The following is a 21280-nucleotide window of genomic DNA, read 5'->3' as shown; positions in this document are numbered from 1 at the left end:
GGCCGAACATGTAAAAAAAAATAAACATTTCAACTTCGTCGCCACCTGTAAACCTATTGCACACTGCATAGGTCTGAATTTTTAGTTTACAGGAAAACACTATGGCAATTTGATAATTTCAACTATCTCATTTCCACTACCATTGTTCTAAAAGTAAAATTTTGTCGTGACCTATTTTCAGAATAGATTTCTCGACTTTTTTTTTGTTTTACGAGCTACGATTTTGAGCATTGCAAAAAAAATAAACTGCTGCTCCGATTTTGGAAAAAATTTTTTGGGAAAACACTTTTGGCCTTAGGTAGATAATCCACAGTCTTTTTCCAAGTAATCCGAGATGGTCAAGCTCCAAGACAGGGACAGTTGGCGTGGAATGACCTACTGCTAAGTGAGGTTCCAAATGAGTTGCTGCAGTTTCTTTAATCAACCAGAGAGAGTGACAAACTGACTGTTTACCAATACTGTTGCTGCATAGTACTTGAACAGGCAGTCTCTCAGTTAAACTAAAGATAAGTGCTACCAAAAAAATTGTCAGTCTCTTTATAACACACCACTTTTCAGCATATTTCCAGCATATCCATAGGTTGCAGGTTCAGTCTCTATTTATGGGCAAATTTAATTTTTCATTCATTTTGAATTCCTTCCCATATGAGTCAGTTATTACACTACAGTTAAAGCTACATTTTTTGATCAGTGCCCCTCTCTCCTATTTATTTCAGGGGCATTATATGCAATACATATGGAGTGTTCGGACAAAACCGCAAAAAGAAGCCACAAAAGCCACACACTATGATCAACAGAAGTCTTTATTTGTGTCAACAAATTAAAGATTGCATCCACGTGAAAAACAATAAGTGAAAAACAATAATCAGACCTCGCGAGAAAACAACAATGAGGGGGGAGGGGCGCAGTACATTGTACCTAAGAAAAAAAAAAAAGAGAAGCAATCTGACTTTTACAGAGATGCTTCTAGTGTTTGTACTTTGAAAAAGACTAATGGTTACAAATGCAGCAAGGGAAAAAAAAAACATCATGCTGAAGGATAAGCCCTTCAAAAACACACTGCACATGCATTGCTCTGACATAGTACAAGCTCTCAAGCAATATTATATATGAATTCATGTTAGAGAACGTTATCATTGACATGTTCATCAGCGTATCACAAAATCCTGCGCTCTGTTGTCAGGGCAATAAAAACGGGGCAGGAAGTTATCTACAACACTTAAGTGGACAACAATGATAACCCTAACAAATGTGGCAAGGACAAAGATCACAAAACGTTAGCAAATTGGAATGTGTCAGTGCATTACTACAAAAGTGCAGGTAGAAGTCAGTGCATTACTACAAAAGTGCAGGTAGAAAAAAATGAAACTAAGCTAGAACAGCAATGCAATCACTATGACAAGGTGACTATGGAAGCAATAAAAAAAACTCCATAGCTGCAGCCTTATATTAAAAGATTCACTCACAGACAAACAATACTGAAGCCAACAGGAGCAAGGCCACAGGCTCACCACAAAGACTTTTAGTCTTTGTGGTGAGCCTGACACATTGTGACATGACATTGTGGCTGACCAACTGACAACAAAGGGCAAGCTCCGAGTTAGACTGAGGCAGCACCTTCTGATCTAGAGTGAAGAGTCTGACATGCTCTGCTAACAAACAAACAATAATAAATAGAGCAACCTATTTTTATGTAACAACAACAAAAAAGTCACAGTGCATGAGCCTTCTTCAATCCAGGGCAGCTGAGAATCACGTTGGTGCACTGGCTTGACATTCATCCGACTTGCAAGTAAAAGAAGAGATGCATTAGCAGAAAACAGTTCCCAGGGAGAAAAGTACAATGTAGTGAAACCCCGATTATACAACTTTCAGCATACCAGGCAAAATGGTCGTGTAATTAGGGTGTCGTATAATAACAAAAATTTAAGATTATAGGCACTGACACTCAGCCTTGCCCAAAAAACGCGTACTGACTGCCTGAATAAGCACACAGTACGACCTTGTGTCTCTGCAAGAAAGGTAGATTGAATTATTCTTGCCAGTGGCAGGTAATGGCAGCATTACTTCATCGCAGGAGGTGCGAGCGAATGTTTATTTTCAACCTTAAAAAAAAAAAGAAATCGAATCCATAGCACCTATTTCTACCTATTAATATAGTCTCAAAATTTCCAGAGCGTGAAAATGAAACCAAAACTGCATTGCAGGCAGCCTCCCATCGTGTAATACTTAGATACAGTGTCATCCCTATCACATAATGTCGACGGACCACTAGTTTGCATATAATTTTCTAGGGACCAGAGTAGAATGCCTTCGTGCGCAACTGAGCTGTGCGTGTTGCAATTTGTTGTCTAGTGAAGTGCAAGTTCCGCTCGTATTATGAAGTGAAAGCAATTTTGTATGGTGAAAACAGCTGTGTCACGCCCTTATGCGTGCACAAGCCTGCGACTGTGAGAGCGACAAAGGCAGCAGATCAGCTGTAAGTCAGTGTCCGTTTAAACCTTCGAAGCCGAACAGTTTTGACACAACATGGAGCGCTTATATCGTATTTGCGTAGCGGGAAATTCCTCCAAGTGTTAATGTTATTGCCTTCCGTATTGTGCCTTCCGTATTAATTGGACTCGTATGGAGCTACTATGGAGCCGAATGAAATTTCCTACTCTTAGAAACACCACGAAATCGCTGAGTGTTGAGAAGCGGAGCTTTATTATAACTTTATTATACTTTCAGTATACTAAACTATACATTAGTATACTTTAAAAAAAAATGGCAAAAACCCAGAATTGTTAAGAAGAAGCTTTAAAACTGAGACTTGTGACCCAGTTATGTTCACGTTGTTATGCTGGCGCATTGAAATAGACCGAACTTCCATTAAGCTGATGTAGTTCAGGCCTGTCACCGGTGCACCAGTGCAAGATATGCAAAAGGTGGCGATGGCAACACTCCACATTTCATCCACTGATGCCACGCCCCATCATCTGCTGTATCCTCCTGGTGCACTCAGCTGGTGCAGGCACCGTTCAGCAGAAGCAGAAGGAAAAGGAAGATCACTACCTCCCCATAAGTACAACCTTCCCAGCAAGGTTATAGAAGCTCTGCGGCCCACCTATCATCTTTCGGTACATCGTGACGTAGAATCATTAAAATTTTTGCACAACATAACCATTCATACCGCATTTCAAACACAGCATTTTTGTTATTTGCCCAGCCTTCCTCTACTCGCAACTTCCACGAGCTCAATTTGCTACCTATTTTGCATGTACAGATACATTCAAGTAGAGTTTCTTTCCCTGAACAATAGAATTATAGAATTCCTCACCCTGGTCCTGTTCGATCACTCCCCCTGAATGATATTACTATTCTTGTTGAAAATGATTATGTAACAAAAGCTTAACTGCTTTATTGTTATAAATGTGTTTTGTTATTGTTAATGTTGTTATAAATGTGAAAAGCCCTTAGACACAATGCATTAAAACCTCAATTATACGACGCCATTTTATGCCGAACCCGCGTTTCACGGCGATCCACGCGAAGCGAGTGGACCAAATGACGAACGTAAAAGAAGTGTCGTGGGTGTCTTTTGCCGCACCAGCAGGAGCAACCCTTTGCACGCAGACTTTCAGCTGCTTGATGATTGATTGATTTGTGGGGTTTAACGTCCCAAAACCACCATATGATTATGAGAGACGCCGTAGTGGAGGGCTCCGGAAATTTCGACCACCTGGGGTTCTTTAACGTGCACCCAAATCTGAGCACACGGGCCTACAACATTTCCGCCTCCATCGGAAATGCAGCCGCCGCAGCCGGGATTTGAACCACCGCGGCGGGGCAGACTTTCAGCTGCTGTTCGTCTTCCTTTCACCCTCTTAACGGCTGTGAAAGCGGTGTAAAGGGGCGCGGTTCTGGTTTTCCTCATTTTTTTCACACTTTTGAACGACCATTCTCTGCCGCCTTCGTCGCACAAAGGCGTCCGAACGATTTTGTCTTAAGAAGGCTAACCGATGTAGTATCTTAGTTGAGGGGGGGGGGGGGGGCGTTATTATGATGTAATGTAATGTGATGCAATGCTGCACTATTAGGACTTACACGAAAGCACATCTCAAAATGATATCACGTACCTTCAGCAGTTGAGCAACCATCTGCTATCAACAATCACCCTTGATAAATAAATGCATCACTCCCGTTACGGGAGCTTGTACAACCATGCGCATAATGGTCTGAACTCGCAGTCGTGCATGCACAACCTGTGGTCGCAGCTCCATGAGAGTCTTCTCGAGCACGTCACCTCCGCGTACAATATGGCGTACCCACTATCGAAAATGCGCGCTTTCTTGAACACAGAACCATCAGACTTTGCAATGCACTCTGAGAGGAAGCAGAGACGGGGGAAACAAGCGGCACCGGCCCACCCGCGCCGAGGGCGATCCACGGCGCCCGCCTTCCTTCAGAAGCAATGACAAGCTTCTGAAATGCGCTTTTTTTCTGCTTTTACCTTTCAAAAGGGGTTAGTTAAATATCTCAGGAGAGTCAGCTAGGGTGCCGTGGCCCTCTTTTCACTCTTTTTTCTTGGAGTGCGCGTGTTGTCTGCGATTGTAGCGCATGGCTATGCGAGATGTCGCGAAAGCGCACAACTTTTTCGCTAGGCGAAACGCTGGAAATCATCAAAGCCGAGAATCCGCATGGAGCCACAAAAGCAAGTATTGCCCAGGAGATAAAGATAGAGGAGTCTTCATTGAAGGCTATTTTGGCTAACAAGTCTTTGGTTCTTCAGAATGCAAGCAAGTTCGGACTGAAGTGGAAGGATGCGAGAGAAGGCAAACACGAAAATTTGGAGAAAGTAAGCACGGAGCTCTGCCATCAATATTGACGGTGCCATCCTCAGAGAGAAGTCTGACCTTGTGGCATTGCGCCTGGGCATCAATGATTTCAAGGCATCAAACGGGTGGCTGGATCGCTTTAAAAAGCGCAATAATATTGTCTTCAGCCGCTCCTGTGGAGAAAGCTCCTCCAGTGATGTTTCCACAGTGCGGGATTGGAAAGGGTCACTGCCCGACTTGATTATGAAATACAAGCCTTGCGACGTTTTTAACACGGATGAAAGTGGCATATTTTACCACATGCAACACGAGCAGACCTGAAACAGTTCTGAAAAGCTGCCGGTGCTCGTAATAGAAAAATATGGCAAGCCACGGTGTTTCAGGTATTTGCGGATGCTGCCTTGCAGGTACGACTTCAACAAAAAGGCGTGGATGACATCCGCTATATTCACCAAGTTTCTACAGCAGTTAGACAAGAAAATGGGTGCAAAGGCGAGAAAAATTATTCTCTTTGTGGATAACGCACCATGCCACCCACCCAACATGACCTGCCTGCGGAACATCAAGATGGTGTTTCTACCGCCAAACCGCACAAGCTGTCTGGAGCTGCTGGATGCCAGAATCATCAAGTGCGTGAAGCAGGGACAGAAAGCTGCTTGTGAAGCGTCTGCTAGCGCCAATGAAGTGCAGCAAGGAGGAAAAGATTTCAGTGCTTGACGCTATGCACATGATCGCCACTTCGTGGAGCGTGATGTCGCAAACCACAAATGCACTCTCATTTAAGCATTGTGGCTTCGTGCAAGAGACTGCCTCTACTGCTGATGACTCCACATCCTTGATGGACGAGGATTCAAGCGCCATTGACGAAGACGACTTCGAGCATTTGAACCTGGCTTGAATTTGTGGAGGCTGACGACAACGTTGACACTTGCGGTGAACTGTCGCTGGAGGAAGCAGTCATAGAACTTTTCGATGACGACGCTACTGCCACGTCAAACGAGGACAACGCCAAACCGCAGATTCTGCTGTCTCTATGTCATTTGCCGATATGCTACGGCACACAGATGCCATCAGGAGCTACGTTTGTACACGCGACGCCACGGAGGATGTGCTTTCGGACATTTTTAAGCTTGAGGCAAAGCTAAGCTTTTGCGGGTGGACTCAAAGAAAGTGCAGAAGAAGGTTATGAAACTTTTTAAAGTGTGTTCCATGTTTCGCTACGGCTGTTGGGAATCGCACCAGCGGACTGTGGCCCACTCAAGGCTTGTTTCAATGAATCATAACTAGTACCTGCGCGGCAGTATTTTTTTCACTTTGTTGCCTTGTAGTGTTTGTTGGTAGTTTGCGTTGGTAGTTTCTCGCTAATCTGCATTCTGAATGTTTTTTTTTTTTTTGTGGGCGTAAATTTTCATGTTTGTATTTTATGACGCCCGCATTTTACAGCGATTTTGCGCAGTCCCGAGAAAGTTGTAAAATCAGGATTCCACTGTAGCTATTTGAGACACTCTTCAGTATGCATGCTAAATTTCATTACTCTAAGTCAACAAACAGAGGTTTTCTTCGATCACCACCTCCCCCTTAAGTTCTCGCCTGTCCTACGCCTACGTTTACGAAGTGTCCGTCGAAGGCTCATAAACTCTTGTGCTTGTTGATACCGGTGCTTCTATATCTGCGATGAGCCGAAAACTGCCGTTCTATACAAAAAGTTATGACACAACTGTCGAGTACAGTGACAAGCCGCAACTAGTCCACGTTCATTATAACAGACCTGTGTACAAAAGACTTTCAGATACACTGGACAATTATTCAGCTCAGTTCAGAACTCTCTGATCAACTTTGTACCGTCCAGTTGTGTGGGAGCAATAGCTTCCAGTGGCTAATAGGCGGCCTGATTTAAGCAGATAGGCCTTCCTGTGGAGACAATTAAAGAATTTATTTAGAGCAAATCAACAAAAATGGCTGAAAAGCCAGCAAAAATTTTTTTACTTCGGCCAAGCTTTGCTGCTGAGCAGAGATAAATAGCGTCCCTGCCACTACCGCAACTGCGATTGCTCATTAATTAGAACTTGCACTCCGTGTGCTCAGATTTGGGTGCACGTTAAAGAACCCCAGGTGGTCTAAATCTCCGGAGCCCTCCACTACGGCGTCTCTCATAATCATATGGTGGTTTTGGGACGTTAAACCCTACAAATCAATTAGAACTTGCACTGCAATTTTGTTAAACTCTGATGATGATTGAAATCTTTTGTAACCATGCTGTCAAGTACATTCGGCAAGCATAAGCAGAACTGGCCTGCCACATACTGCTGAGCGAAATCGAAACAATTTATTGCCATGTGACAAACGAGATGACAAACATGTGTATCTTAGACTCTCAAAGGGTTAATTTGACCTCCCTTGAGGGTCCTGGCCAGCACCCATACATGAACAAACTTTTATTTCTACTCTAAAACTATATTTTTAACATGATAATTGAAAAACGGTTGCTGATCTTACACATGCCCAACTCCAATAGAGACTGCAACAATAATCCCGTTAACAACAACGTTCGACATCGCGGCATTTAGAGCACAGCCAGTGTTGAAGACTTCAATGCAACAAAGAGCAGCTTAATACAAATTACAGAATTTCTCTAATTTCAAAACGTACCATTATTGTTATTTTGATGCTCCGCAGATTAAGAGGAAGAAACCTGTCGGCCATACAATGCTAAAGGAGTACAAAGGAAAGCAAGTGGGGCGAAAAGCATCCGGATAGAAAGCAAAGATGCTTGGGTGTACAGCAAAGTTCACTTCTAAATACAAGCTGAACAACTTTCGTAAGCAGTGAAAGCTCACCTTGAGGCAGATGGGTAGATGCGCGACTAGTGCAAGCCAGGGCACCGAGTTTGCTTCATGGTTTCAATGACATCGTTATTGATAGACCTGAGCTGCCCCTCTTCATTTCTCCTAAAAAGCTCCACTACAGTCTCCTCCTCGTCCGTCCCTGGTTTGGTCACCTACACACACAAAAGTGCATAATAAACACAAGGCAGTTCACCATGACTACCATATAAACCGAAATATAAGTCTTGATATCTTCAATAAAATAATAAGCTAAAGTTGCCCCTCATCTTATATAGCGGTGTCCAGCCGAAAGTGCGCCGCTGTCTGGCATCATGTGGCTTGCGCATGTGCTTGAGAAGTCGGACGCGGCCATATTTCGCCTCCAAATCCAATCGCAGGCTGTTTTTTTTTCTCTGTCTGTTTTCTTTGTGATCGTTATTTGCTTCCGATCTGTTCCGAATTTTCGCTCTGCTTGACATTGCGCTGCATTTTTAGTGGTATTTTTTTTTTTTCATGCACTGAATACGAGTAGCGGTACGAGGAGGCAGTACTCAGCTGCGTTTAAACAAGATGTTGAGTTCGCAGAAGCGAACGGGAATATGGCTGCTCAGCGCCGCTTTGGTGTATCGGAAAAAAGTGTGCGCTGTTGGCGGGCGCAGAAAGGGAAGCTGCAGATGTGCAATCTTCAAAAAATGTCGTTTCGAGGACGAAGTGCCATTCATTTGCAGCTGGAGGATAAGCTAGCGGACTTTGTGCGGGAAGTTCGTGCGCGCTGCTACCAGTGACCAAGGATACCATTCGCAAGAAAGCCGTGGAACTAGCTCGAGCAGCTGGGCTCACGAGAGAAGAGTTTCATGCGCCAAATTCTTCGGTGCGTCGATTTATGCCACGCAAAGGATCTTCTCTCCAGCGGAGCAAATCCATCTGTCAAAATATGCCAGAGGAGTTCGAAGACAAGCTTATAAACTTTCAGCGCTTCGTGAACCGGCTTCGGGAGCAGAACGACTGCATTATGGGGCAGACTGGTAACACCGATGAGACCACCGTGTGGTCCGACATGCCTTCGTCGACCACGATCACGCAACACGGCGCCAAGGATGTGAAGCTGTTGTCCACTGGCAACGAGCACTCGCACTTCACCGTCATGCTGGCATGCACGGCAGATGGTAGAAAGCTTCCGCCCTACATCATTTTCAAATGCAAAACAATGCCGAAGGAAGTGATCCCGCCCGGTGTTGTCGTTCGCGGCAACAAAAAGAGAAACATGAACGAAGCCATTATGCTCAAATGGATAAGAGTAGTGTGGAACTGTCATCCAGGTGCACTGCTGCGTCTTCGCAGCATGCTGGTGTTGGATGCGTTTCGTGGTCACTTAACCAACGCTGTGCACTCGGTGACAGGAAAACAGACCTCACAGTGATGCCAGGTGGTACGACGTCCACCCTCCAGCTGCTCGACGTTGTGCTGAACAAGCCGTTCAAGGACCGAGTGCCACTGGAGTACTAAAAGTGAATGTCCAGCGACAACCCAAAGACATCGACCGGCCGCTTACAAAGGCCTCTGCTTGCAACTGTTTGTGCTGGGTGCTCTCCGTCTGGCGTTCCTTGCCAGATTTCATGGTAGAAAATGCTTTGAAGAAATATTGCATCGGCAACTCGCTAGATGGCACGGAGGATGACGCACTGTGGGAGGCGGCCAGCAACAAACTCTCGTCTTCAGAAGACTGGTGCTTTCTCGGACGAATAGGAGCAGTTGCGATGGTGGTTGAGGGGAGCTCAGACTATCGAGGTGCGGTGCGCCCGATGCACAAATAAATGTGGTTCGGCAGTTTTGTTTTTCTCGTTTCTTTTTTGGTATACTGAACTTGGAGGGTCGACCTATATTCCCACTTGACCTATAGTCCGGTTTAGACGGTACACAACCACCCATGCAGCAATTCTTTAGAGCCTGAAAAAGCTACTTGGAGAAGTGTATCACAGACGTTGCACGGCACTTTTTAGAGCCCGAAAAAGCTACTTGCAGAAGTGTATTACAGACGTCGCACGGCACTTTTTAGAGCCCGAAAAAGCTACTTGCAGAAGTGTATCACAGAGGTCGCACGGCACTTTGTTTTAACGAGAGAAAATTTCCTCACAATGGACATAACGAACCAATCTTTGTCCGAAACGAGCATTTGCTGATTATTTCGGTACACGTCCATTCAAGATCTATACATTGCGACTATATATACCCATCGGTATAGTGACGATTTACGTCTCATCCCAGCTGCGTAAATTCAAAACTCCCGCCTTGCGCTCTTTGGGAGCCGCCTGCCAACACTATCGAAATGTGCATGGGTGAGAGTCTCCCTGCCTCCCCTTTCTTCAGGAACTAATAGACTCGCCTGCACAACAACTCGCCCTAGCGTGTGTGTCTGTCAGCCTCCCCTCTCTTGTACAACTCGTTAACCCGCCCGCGCATCTAACCTCCTCCTCCCCTTCAGCTCCGCGCCGGGACGGCAGAGACGGTGGTCTTGTTCACCGTCGTTCGCTGTCGAAGAGCAAAACAACCTCTATCAGTTTCCGCCACAAAACGAGATGTGCAACGGCAACGGCAAACGTAAGCACAAAAATATCACAATCAAGCAGGAGTCTAATGTTGAAAGCCGTTGTGTCCGGGGTCAAGAAGAAAAAAGCGACCGAAGACTGCATATAGCATCATTGAGCACGTTGTCGACAATCTTAAGCAAGAGAGAGACCATTACCGGTGCTACCGCACGTGGCGTCAAAGGCAACCGAATGAAGCTGCGAGTTCCCACCTTTAAAGCTATCAAGAAGGCGGTATTCAACTGGTTATTTCAAATCGGAGCAAGCAGCATTCCTGTGAGCAGGGCACTTTTTGCAGCAGAAGGCAAGGAACATCACGTGGATCATGGGGTACAATGATTTTGTGGCTAGTGACAACAGGCTGCAGCGCTTCAAGGAGTGCCACAACTTCGTCGGCAGTGCCGTCAACGGGGAATCGCTATTGTCGACCACAAAGCTGCAGTGGCGTGGATCGAGAAAAACATTGGGCAGCTGCTCGGAAAATACAGCACCAAGGATTTGTTCAACGCAGATGAGACTGCCCTGTTCTATAAGATGTTGCAGCAAAAAACCTTGACCCACAAAGTTTACCTTTGCCAAAGTGGCAAACGGAGCAATGTCAGTGTGACCGTGGTACTATGTGTGAAAAGGTGCCGGCCCTCGTGATCTGCAAGAATGCACCACAAAGATGCTTCAAAGGAAAGCGGAAACTCCAAGTGAGCTGCAAGGCCTGGATGACAAGAGAGATCTTCGTACAATGGTTGCAAAAGTGGGAAGAGTGGCTGGGCAAGCACAACCGCAAGATATGCCTCGCCCTGGATAACAGCGCGGACCACCATACTACAGTAGTGCTTAAAAACATTGAGCTGTGCTTCTTGCCGCCTAACACTACTGCGGTCGAGCAACCCCTCGATCAAGGGGTGATCATGAACTTGATCATGAAGTCTGGTTACCGCAAGCAGACCATCGATTGACCTGTAAATGGTGATTGAGATGTTGCAAGCTGCCTGGTTGGCTGTAACGGCAAGCACTTGGCTCTCAGCAAAGACTTTGGCATTGTCGCCAGTGAGGGTGCCGCGGACGACCAGACCTAAACGCTGTGCTCATCTTCATGCCGCCGTTGTGCCCAACTGCAACATTTTCTGCACGTACGTCGGTACCGATGCTGACGCAGTGGCAACCGAAGAGTTGTCAGATGTGGAAATTGTGCACGTGGTGACAGGGTGCATGATGACAGTGACGTATGTGTCGACACACCGGAGCCTAATGTTAGCAAACGGAACGTACCAACGCCTGCGCAAGCGCTTGGTGTGACAGACCTGCTGCAACCGCTTCTTAGGTGCTTATGAAAACGACGAGAACGAACTTGAAATAGCTTCTGCAGCTGAAAAAGCAATCATCCGCGTGAGGAAGAGTCGGCAAAAGTCTATTAAGGACTACATTTCTTCGAAGTGATCTGCCAGTTGGTGTGCCGAACTTGGCGGAAATAAAGTGCACTGCTATTTATTATTTTGCCAGTTTTTTTTGCCTTTTGATGGAACTTTTCTCTGCGCGGCGGGCTGCTGCGATATTTCAGCTCTTTGGCCAACTTAGCCACGTATTTCCAAGCGGACAATGCAGAAAAAAAACAACAACACGCACGTGGTGCATTGTTTAGCCTGCTGCTACGATGGTAGCGTTTGTTTACGTTTACGCTGGGTGTCCTAGCATTCAATTTTGCAATCTTTGGGCAGCTTCACGTTGTCTTTACTTCCCTACACACGTGACCACGACGATGTTTCCTATCCCAGTCAGCTGACCCTCTGACTCAATAGCCTTTGTGCTCAACATCGCACTAGTGCTCAGCGCAGCGCAGCCAAGGTGAACCATGCTTACCGTTAGAGTGGACAAGCATACCTGTGAGTGTATAGTTCGAGACGCCGTTCAGGCTGGCCATGCATGCAGAACCGAATCCCCCCCGTCGACTTCTTAAAAGCAGGGAACACGCACAAAGAGCGCACTGTATTCACATTCGCGAAGCAAAAGTCATTTAAAAAGCTCTTACCCGACAGAGAAGCTCGGCATGGGGACCCCCAGAAAGAGAAGAGACTTGAGCCGCAACGTCTGCAGACCAGTAAAAGCCATCCTCTTTACGAAGGCCTCGCATCTGGCATGACACAGCCTGAAAGAGTAAAAAGTATAAGAGCACTGCTGTCGATGTCCATAGATACATACATACATACAGTAAGGCCACTTGAACTGGAAGTAAGATAAGCAGGACACATTCAACATACCAGTACGTGTGTCAGAAACAATATAAGAACGATGAAGCCGAGCAATTTATAATCAGTATAATTGCTAAGCGCGACAGCTATGTCTTCACAGAAATGCATGGGAGCGTGATGACACCTACTAATGAGTGCGCCAGCATTCATCGCGACAAGTCTACCAACGATTAAGATCTTAAAGCATCTAGATCAGGGGTTCTCATGCATGTTGATGCCAGGGAACCCACCCTGATAAGCTACATCAAGTGCCGCCAAGAAACCCCCTTCTCCAACCCCCGTAAACTTCTTCCATTTGTATCTTCAAAAAAAAAAAAAATAAATGAAAGCACAGACATGTGCTTATTCACACTTGGGTGGGAATAACGGGAGTTCCCTTGATCGATCACACTTCGAAATTGCCATCTAAGCGAGTTTAGTGGGCGAGTGCAGAATCAGAGAAAATTTATCAGTGGCTCGCGAAACCCCAAGAAAGGCCCTGCTGAGGGCGCTTTGGTTCCGTCGAACCCCACCGAGAACCCCTGACCTAGACCATGAACTGCCCCTTCAGTCATAAGTGTGGCTTATGCCTGTGTCACACACGCAGCCTTGAAAGGCCATTGAGTCAATGACCATTGAAATGTCACAGCTCTATCAACTCATTAGAGTTCTGCTGCTACACAGCAGTTTTCAACAGCCGTTGAGTGTTCGTTGAGTGGTTCAAGTGGTTTCCGCAAAAACTGTGTGGCACCACAAATCCTTATTTTCGTTGTCATGTTATCGTACATGAAAAAAACACTGGTACACTTAAGGGGGGAGGCTACCGTAGAAGGGCAACTTGATTGATTGATATGTGGGGCTTAACGTCCCAAAACCACCATATGATTATGAGACGCTGTAGTGGAGGGCTTCGGAAATTACGACCACCTGGGGTTCTTTAACATGCACCCAAATATGAGCACACGTGCCTACAACATTTCCGCCTCCATCGGAAATGCAGCCGCCGCAGCCGGGATTCGATACTGCGACCTGCGAGTCAGCAGCCGAGTACCTTAGCCACTAGACTACTGCGGCGGGGCGTAGAAGGGCAACTTCTTTGCCGAGATATCCTAATAAAATTTTCAGGGCAGGCTAATAATAAATCCATTTGAATAACGACAAAATTTCATGCCTGTAGGTTCACTGGGTCCCAAGTTACAGCCATTTATCAGGCTAGTCCACATATGTTTCTCAGTCAGGCTCTGATGAATTCAATAAATGTGCTAGCACCGTGAGTTTCACTGTGATGATTCCTACATGGGTGCTTCACACTAGGACAGAGCCCTTTTTTTTTTTCATTTCTTTGCTGAAAATTTTTAGCAGAGCACTGGATTTAGTGTTTGCCATAGAGTTGTTATCAATAAAATTTTAATTATTTCTGACAAAAATTACAGACAAAAAAGTGGCTCTGTCAGTAGGTGGGCTATTTATTAAGGTAAATAATAAAAAAAAAGTGATCGCCCACCTGGAAGAAGCACGTGCCTCGAGAGGCACGTGCTTCTTCCGATCGCGGCTTCGCATCAGAGTTGCGGGAGACCAAAATTTCTGAGAGCCCCCCAATCATGAGCAATTCCCGCTTCGGCCACGCTGCTGATGCTGCCGCAGGTGGCGAAAAAAAAAGCAAGAATTCACGAGCAAAACAAGACCAAAATGGCGGCACTGGGCCGCGTGATTGGTAAATTGCAAACACGCGAAGTTCGGATATTTTCAGCGCTTGCTGGCCACTCCGGCTGCTGCGGCATGTAATAAAATTTATTTGAATTTATTGGGATGTTCACTCATCTTGATGATGCAGCTAAGGCATATGATGTGTAGACCAAAGCCCGGCGAGTCATTCGTCAGCTGTGCCACTCTGTTAGCATGAATCTCTTGTCAGTTCCAAAAAGATTCGATGGTAGCGCACTGAATGTTAGCACATCCGAATGGGCTGAAGTGTTCTTTCGTGAAGTGGCGAACCAAGAAAAGGCCATGCACTTTCGGAAATGTTACAATGTTGTCATCACATATTTTTAGGTTACTAACAGCAGCACAAATAAGGTGATGGGAATTTCAGGCAGTTACTAAGTAGTAAAACTGCAACTTCCCAACAGTGCCTACGGGAATCGGTCGTATACACGCATCACACTTGCGTGGCAGCGTTTTCTGCAATCAATCCTGTGCAACTCCAAAAGCTGCGATCTCGCTGATTTGCCAATGTCAGTTCTTTTCTGCCAGCGTCCAGCCGCACTGTTCTGACTTCAACCAGACTTCAACATGACGCGAGGCTGAAGCACTCGACACATCACAAGGAAAGGCCTAATTAGACAACACAATCAATACAATGCCCTGGTGTTGACTAAACAACATGGCCGCATCATTGACCAAGGTGCTGCGGGCAGTGGTGATGGCGGCAACAGAGCGGTCCAACAGCCGTCTTGGTGATCTTGGCACATGAAAAATTCCTCAATTTATCGAAAAATGAAGGTCGCCTTGAGGCTCTCGACTAAAGAGTAACTTCTAATTAACCAGCATTACAGGCTTTTAACTTTGATTTATTGAGCGTTTCTACCTACAGGCATGCCAGCAAAATTGATGGGAGCGCTTGTTGGCTTCTAATTAACCAATCAAGCTACTTCAAATTATCAAGAGTCGAAAGTAATTGATGCAGCACTTCACCACTGCTGGTATGATGAAATTCTAGAGGGAACACTTTTCACAAAAGATGTTAAAGGGCCCTTATCAAACTCGGTCTAGCAAAATGCTTTAAAGGACAAAGAGTATGTGCACACACACACATGCACAAACATACCTGAGATGGTAAGCGGAAAACAAACTCTCCGAGGCTGTCCACATCTCGCAGCTCTGCGATATAAGCTCTTTGTTCGAAGCCGTGGTCCACAAGTCGAACTTTGAACTGTTACACAGCAGAAAAGAGACAAAAGCATCGAACAGCCTGAGACACTTAAGATGACATCCCTTGCCAGAACATTTTTCATAATGGTAATCAATGTCCAAAGCTTTTCCTGCTGCAACCAATAAACATTTCACAATTTCTCAATTTCGTTAAGCTATTATTTAGTGCACTGTCAGCACTGTCAAGGCGTGTCGCTGTCATACGAAAGAGTAACCATGTACTATAGGTAATACCGTAAAAATTCGAATATAGGTCGAATTAAAAAAAAAACTCAATGAAAAATCTACCCTAGTCATATACCAGTCATTGGCACAAAAAAATTGGAAGTCTCGCAACAATGGGCAGCTGAAATTGAAAGCCTCCATTTCCACCATGGGCATCAGCAGCAGCACTGTTAGGCAAGGCCTACAGTCACAGAGGATGACAATTGCACGATGAAAATTTTTTCTGGGAAAATATCAGTGAGAACAGCTTATTTTATTTATTTTCTTTTATTTTATTTGTACAATACTGCGAACCTTGAGAGGTCCAAGCAGGAGAGGGATGTACACATCCAGAAGACATGCGTACGGATGCAAGACCGACACATGAATGTGAGGGTACATAATCAACAGGTAAGTATGCAATCATTATACATTGGATGATAGCAAGGGTGAACACTATGGCAAAACATTCCAATCGGAAACAGTTCTGGGAAAAAATGAATATTTGTATTGGTCTGTACGGGCAAAGAACGATGTAATACTTCGGCTATGTTTGTGTCGAGACGCTCGACTAGGGTTATTAGCTATGTAATCTTGTGACTGGATTCCCAATTTATTAAAATATAGCTGGTGTAGAAAGTTTAGACGGGCACTTTTACGTCGGTTGGCCAATGGCTCTAGGTGTGCGAGCTCCAACATAGCTGAAGGGGAGTCGCGACGTCTAAAACGTTTATAAATAAAGCGAGCTGCCAATCTCTGAATTTTTTCAAGCTTTTCTTTATTAGTGATAGTATGGGGGTCCCATACAATGCTTCCGTATTCCAGGGTTGGTCTTACAATGGATTTGTATGCAATGAGTCTAAGCGACGAGGGGGCATCACCTAATTTATGCTTCAGAAATCCTAACTTCCTTCTCGCGGAGGAACATATGTTATTTATATGTGTTGACCAGTTAAGTCTGGACGTCAAGGTTAACCCCAGGTACTTATGTTCCTCCACTTGTTTAATCTGATTATTGCCAAGACTATACATGAAGTGAGATTTATTCTTATTGGAGATGCACATGTGAACTGTCTTGTCGAGATTTATAAGCATATCCCATTTATTGCACCATTCCGTATTGCATGCAAAGCATGGTTCAGAACGTGCTGGTCAGCGGCAGACACTATGTGGCTAAATATGATGCAATCGTCTGCAAACAGCTTAAGGCGTAGAGGGGGCTTTACAATTTGGCCAAGATCATTAATATAAATGTTAAATAGAACCGGTGCCAAGACCGAACCCTGTGGGACGCCAGAGAAAACATCAAGAAAACGAGAACAGGCACCGTCATTTATTATTTGATATGCATTTTCTTTCCCCGGGTATTTTCTCGTCAAAAAGCAAGTTAATCCTTTTCTTTACATTCTTACTGTTTCTTTAAAGGGGTCAAAAACTGTTTTCTGAAAATTTTCAACTATGTGTAGATTCAGAATACTGGCCGTTCATTTAAACGGGCAGACTCATCATATTCATTTTTTGTTTATTTCTTCAGTGATCTTGTTCAAAGTGCACAGGATTATGCGGTTTTTTTCTTCTGATTTCAAATATATGATTGATTTTCCTGTACCTCATTTTGTTTCTGAGATAACTTATGTTTACCGCCTAGTGTTAAAGGCCACCATATAAAAAAAAGTGCTTAATTAAAAGTGATATTTAAGATATGGAAACATAGAATAATGACTGAAGATTGAACGTATGCAAGAATTCTTTTGTTTTTTGGCCTTTCTTGGTTATTTTATAGCATTATGAGCTTTCTATTTTCAAAAGCAGGTGGAATTGTGTTACAATTTTCATGAGTATTTAATTAAAAAGGCTTATGCTTTAAATTCTCCTGCCATTCTTGCATTTTATACACGTATAGGCTTTTATTGCAAGAAGAATTATTGTTGTGCCTTCTCTAGCTGCAGGGATATTGAGGCCTAAGTGTTGAACAGGCATAAATTTTCTTTTCTGAGAAAAATGAAAAAAAAAAAAAAAACCCTGGTAACATCCAGTTTGTTTAAAAAAACCCCAATCACGGTGTGCAGGTTTTGCACTCCTCGTAAAGGCGCTCATAAATTAATAGTAGAGCTTCAGACACAGGTCCTGGACTATTATAAAGGGGCCTTAAAATAAACTCTCCATTTTTTAAAGGTTCTGCATTGTGTTAGCACAGTGCAGTATCTGGAATCGGAATGACACTACAAAAAAAATACCACTTCCTGGAGGGTAAAAATTTGTATAGAGATATAAAACTACTTGCAAAAACCAAATATGCCAATTTTAACACCCATTAACGCCAATTTTAAAACTTAATTTTTTGTCACCTGTCGGTCCCAAAGACCTGTCTGCCCGCATATTAGAGGAGCCCTGCAACACTTTTTGAGCATGGTACAAAAACGCAGCAGAAGCTCCCGAGAACACGGGAGCCAAATAATATAGCGCAGAACGCGGCCTGTAATTTACAATAAATTATCAAAGTTAGCTGAAAATTGCTTTCTCTTTTCTCAACAAATGACGGAAAGACACTCAAAAATATCTTGTAGAAGGCCTTCTACAAGCAATTGGCGGATTTGAAGCTGGTGCGCTCGGTCGTTGCAGGGATCACCGCGGGAAGCTCCAACTAGTCCATGCGTGCGCGCGCAATCGCGATAGAAAGGTTGCATATTCTAAGAAACAAGAAGAAAAAAAATGCTCAAGGTCACAAGGCGCACATGACATATTTTCTTTACCCCTGCCATCCCTCCCAGTTTAGCTTCCTCTGCTTTCGTTGGACAAGAAGAGAGAGAATGTGATCGCAGCATGTGACAAATCTTTGTAGCTCTGCTCTTTTAATGAACCTATTTTATGGTTACTTAAAGAAGTCTTCCAGGGCCCCTTTAATACTATACCTCGAATTGCTTCATTGTTCGGGCTCATTTAATAGCTACAAAAACCATTTCGACTCACAGTGATATTTCCCTCAACTGTAGAGCCGACGTCACTTTAGGTCAGCCAATGAGAAGTCTGTCATCAACAAAACATGCCGTTGCAGCGATGCTTGCAGAGCCATATTTGACAGGTTCACAGCATCATACTGTGGCGATTCTACCACAATAAACCCATCACGAATGCTGCTTTCACTTTGATAAGTTGCCTGGCACTGTCTGACGAACATGGTAGGCATAGCGAGGACTAAACCACCCAAAACATGCCGTAATGCATAACTTGCCACACATACATAACATATAACATAACATATAACATAACATATAACATAACATATAACGTAACATATAACGTAACATATAACGTAACATATAACATAACATATAACATAACATATAACATAACATGCTTAACATACACACACTGGAACGCTGAAATGAGCAAAGGCAATACGTGATGGAGCTCAGATGTACATGAAAATAGAACCAAGCCGTTCACTCTGTACTGATACATTCTACACAGCTCCGAGTGTAAGAAGTTTTTTCTATCATATTAAAGAAAAAAAAAGCGAACGCTTTGTTTATAAATGCTGTTATGATGTTTCACTCACGTCACATGTCAAGTACCAACGATGGCCAGTAGGGAGCTCAAGAAAACAGATTTCGTGTGGACATCATTATTTATAGACCGGATATTGCGCCTAAGTACTTCGGAGTAGGCATGTCAAATCTTCACTGAAGCAGGAAAAATTACAACCAGACAGTTTCATTTTCGTTTATTGCCCCCTGTTATGACCGTCGTCAGTAGGTGCCGTGCTGTCGCTGCGAAACGTAGCCGGGCAGCGCTCCCACGCCCAGAACCCCAGTTTCTCAGATCCAGCGGCGGGGAGCGACAAAAGGATTAGAAGACTGTCCGTGAGCCAATGTCCCGACAAGCAATTCCTCCAGGCCAGCTTGTTTAGCGAGACGGTGAAGCAGACCGACCGCACAGGTCATGTCTCCCCCGATTCAAGTATCTACTCCTTGGCTGCCCTTCCTGGGAAAAGCGGAAGATGCAACCCGACCGCCAAATTGTTCCGGGAAGGAACCCCGTTTCCCCTATCGCCAGAGCATTGCATCAAGAGGGAAAATAACTATTCGGTGGACCATGTGCTACTGAATTATGCCCTGTGGTCGGTGTCTTGTGTGATTGACGTTCCAATCAAGGAGGAGGAGCCCGACAGGGTTTATAACGACGCTGCAGAGTGCAGAACGTCCCTCTAAACCATGTAACGGTTCAACAACCACGCTCGTGGTTTGTGAAACTCCTAACCTTTCTATGCTGTAAATATTTGTAAATAGTGCCATAAACCTGTTTGTTTTTCGTATCCCCATCTTGTCAGCGTTCGTTTCCTCAACCCGAAGTTACACAACGCTACCGCAAAAGACCAGGTAGACACCGGTCGGCAACAACGGGTGCTCAGCGCTGGGATTCGAAGCGACTACTGGTGAACAGCGTCGAGAGCCGCAACACCCCTTTGGAACAGCACAAAAAAACACTCTCGAACTTTTGCTCACAGTTGTGGTTTGCGATACTTGAATAGCCCCTTGAATTTCGATGAGCACATGTGGAGAGCAGTTACTACACTAATGGTCAACACTCATCAGAGCCGGGTGAGTGCCCCGTTTTTTTTTAAGTGGTTGCATCAGGCAAGAGAGTGGAAAGTAAAAATCATGCTTCCAGCCACCCCGTCCTCCCTTCCCTCCTTGTAACACTCTCCACTTCGTCGACTTTGACCATGCCCACACACATTTGAGGCATCAGCATGCCTGTGCTCACTGGAGATGTCAACCAATAACTTGTCTACTGTGCGGGAGGCAAGTGTTGGCCGATCCGGATCGATCGGCCAGCCCAGTTCCCATGCCAACCTTGCATTTGACCATTGCGTCATCACGCTTTGTCAGAACGACTCCGAGACAGCTCTCATTCGCAGCAGTGAACAAAAGGGCAGGCAGTGCAGTTACTATTCCGTGTGCGGAAAAAAAAAAACGCTACAATCTGATGAGAGCAGTTTTCTAACGGTTAGGGCTGCAGCGTGAGTGAACTTTCACATAAGAAGCCAAGCACCGTGAGCTTCACAGGCCCAACACTCTCCAGGGCTTGCCACACACGTGAGCAAGCTGCGCGACAAGTACCAGCGGGTGACATGTGGGAGTGACATGCGAAAAGCCCCCCGTCTTCGCTTCAAAAACCGGAATGCCAAAAGTGTGCACAATCATGGCCAGCATGGCCTAGGCATACTGGCCATGATAGTCCATGATGAAACCTTCTCAACAGAGAGAAGGATCACCTTCTTTACAAACCGTTGCATGGGAGTGCAAAAGCTAACATCGCGACCTTGGCAGTGCATTTTCTTGTGGGAGGGAGGGGCAAATCATGCATATTAGCAACAGCCCAAAATTTTGGCAGCACCTAGCACAGAATTAGGCAAGTGCATGCTCAAACACACACACAAATGTTGCACAACTGCTGTAATTGGGCAGTAGCAAAGTGAGGCATACCTCTCCTGACGGAAGTGGCTCAGGTGACACGAGCACAGCTCGATAGAATCTGCTGTCACTGCGGCTTTGACACCCATATATCCTGCCTGTCACAGGGTCGTCAGTCATGGAGTCTGCACCCTGTAAGTTGGAGAAGAAAGAGAAAAAATTTAGAACTTTTTGCCAGTGTGTGCCACACCTCCTGTTGGGTTTTATCGCTGTAAAAAT

The 21280-nt window shown here is 44.9% G+C and overlaps 1 protein-coding gene across 6 annotated transcripts in view; it reads right to left on the bottom strand.

Annotated features, from left to right (window-relative positions):
• Positions 1–1500: 1500 nt before the first annotated feature.
• The window catches only part of LOC119169603 (uncharacterized), a 103340-nt gene continuing 83560 nt past the window's right edge, over positions 1501–21280 (bottom strand). For all 6 annotated transcript variants that reach the window (XM_075887250.1, XM_075887252.1, XM_075887251.1 and 3 more), the window contains 5 exons: positions 21074–21193; positions 15277–15381; positions 12251–12367; positions 7655–7815; positions 1501–1785 (listed from right to left, as the gene is read on the bottom strand). In XM_075887250.1, coding sequence (XP_075743365.1) covers positions 7681–7815; positions 12251–12367; positions 15277–15381; positions 21074–21193 — 477 coding nt within the window. In that variant the 3' untranslated portion in view covers positions 1501–1785; positions 7655–7680. The remainder of the gene's footprint in view (positions 1786–7654; positions 7816–12250; positions 12368–15276; positions 15382–21073; positions 21194–21280) is intronic.

Source organism: Rhipicephalus microplus, chromosome 2, assembly GCF_043290135.1.
Source record: "Rhipicephalus microplus isolate Deutch F79 chromosome 2, USDA_Rmic, whole genome shotgun sequence".
Taxonomy (NCBI): Eukaryota; Metazoa; Arthropoda; class Arachnida; order Ixodida; family Ixodidae; genus Rhipicephalus; species Rhipicephalus microplus.
Note: the sequence above shows the minus strand (reverse complement) of the source record. Positions and strands in the feature narration are given on the sequence as shown.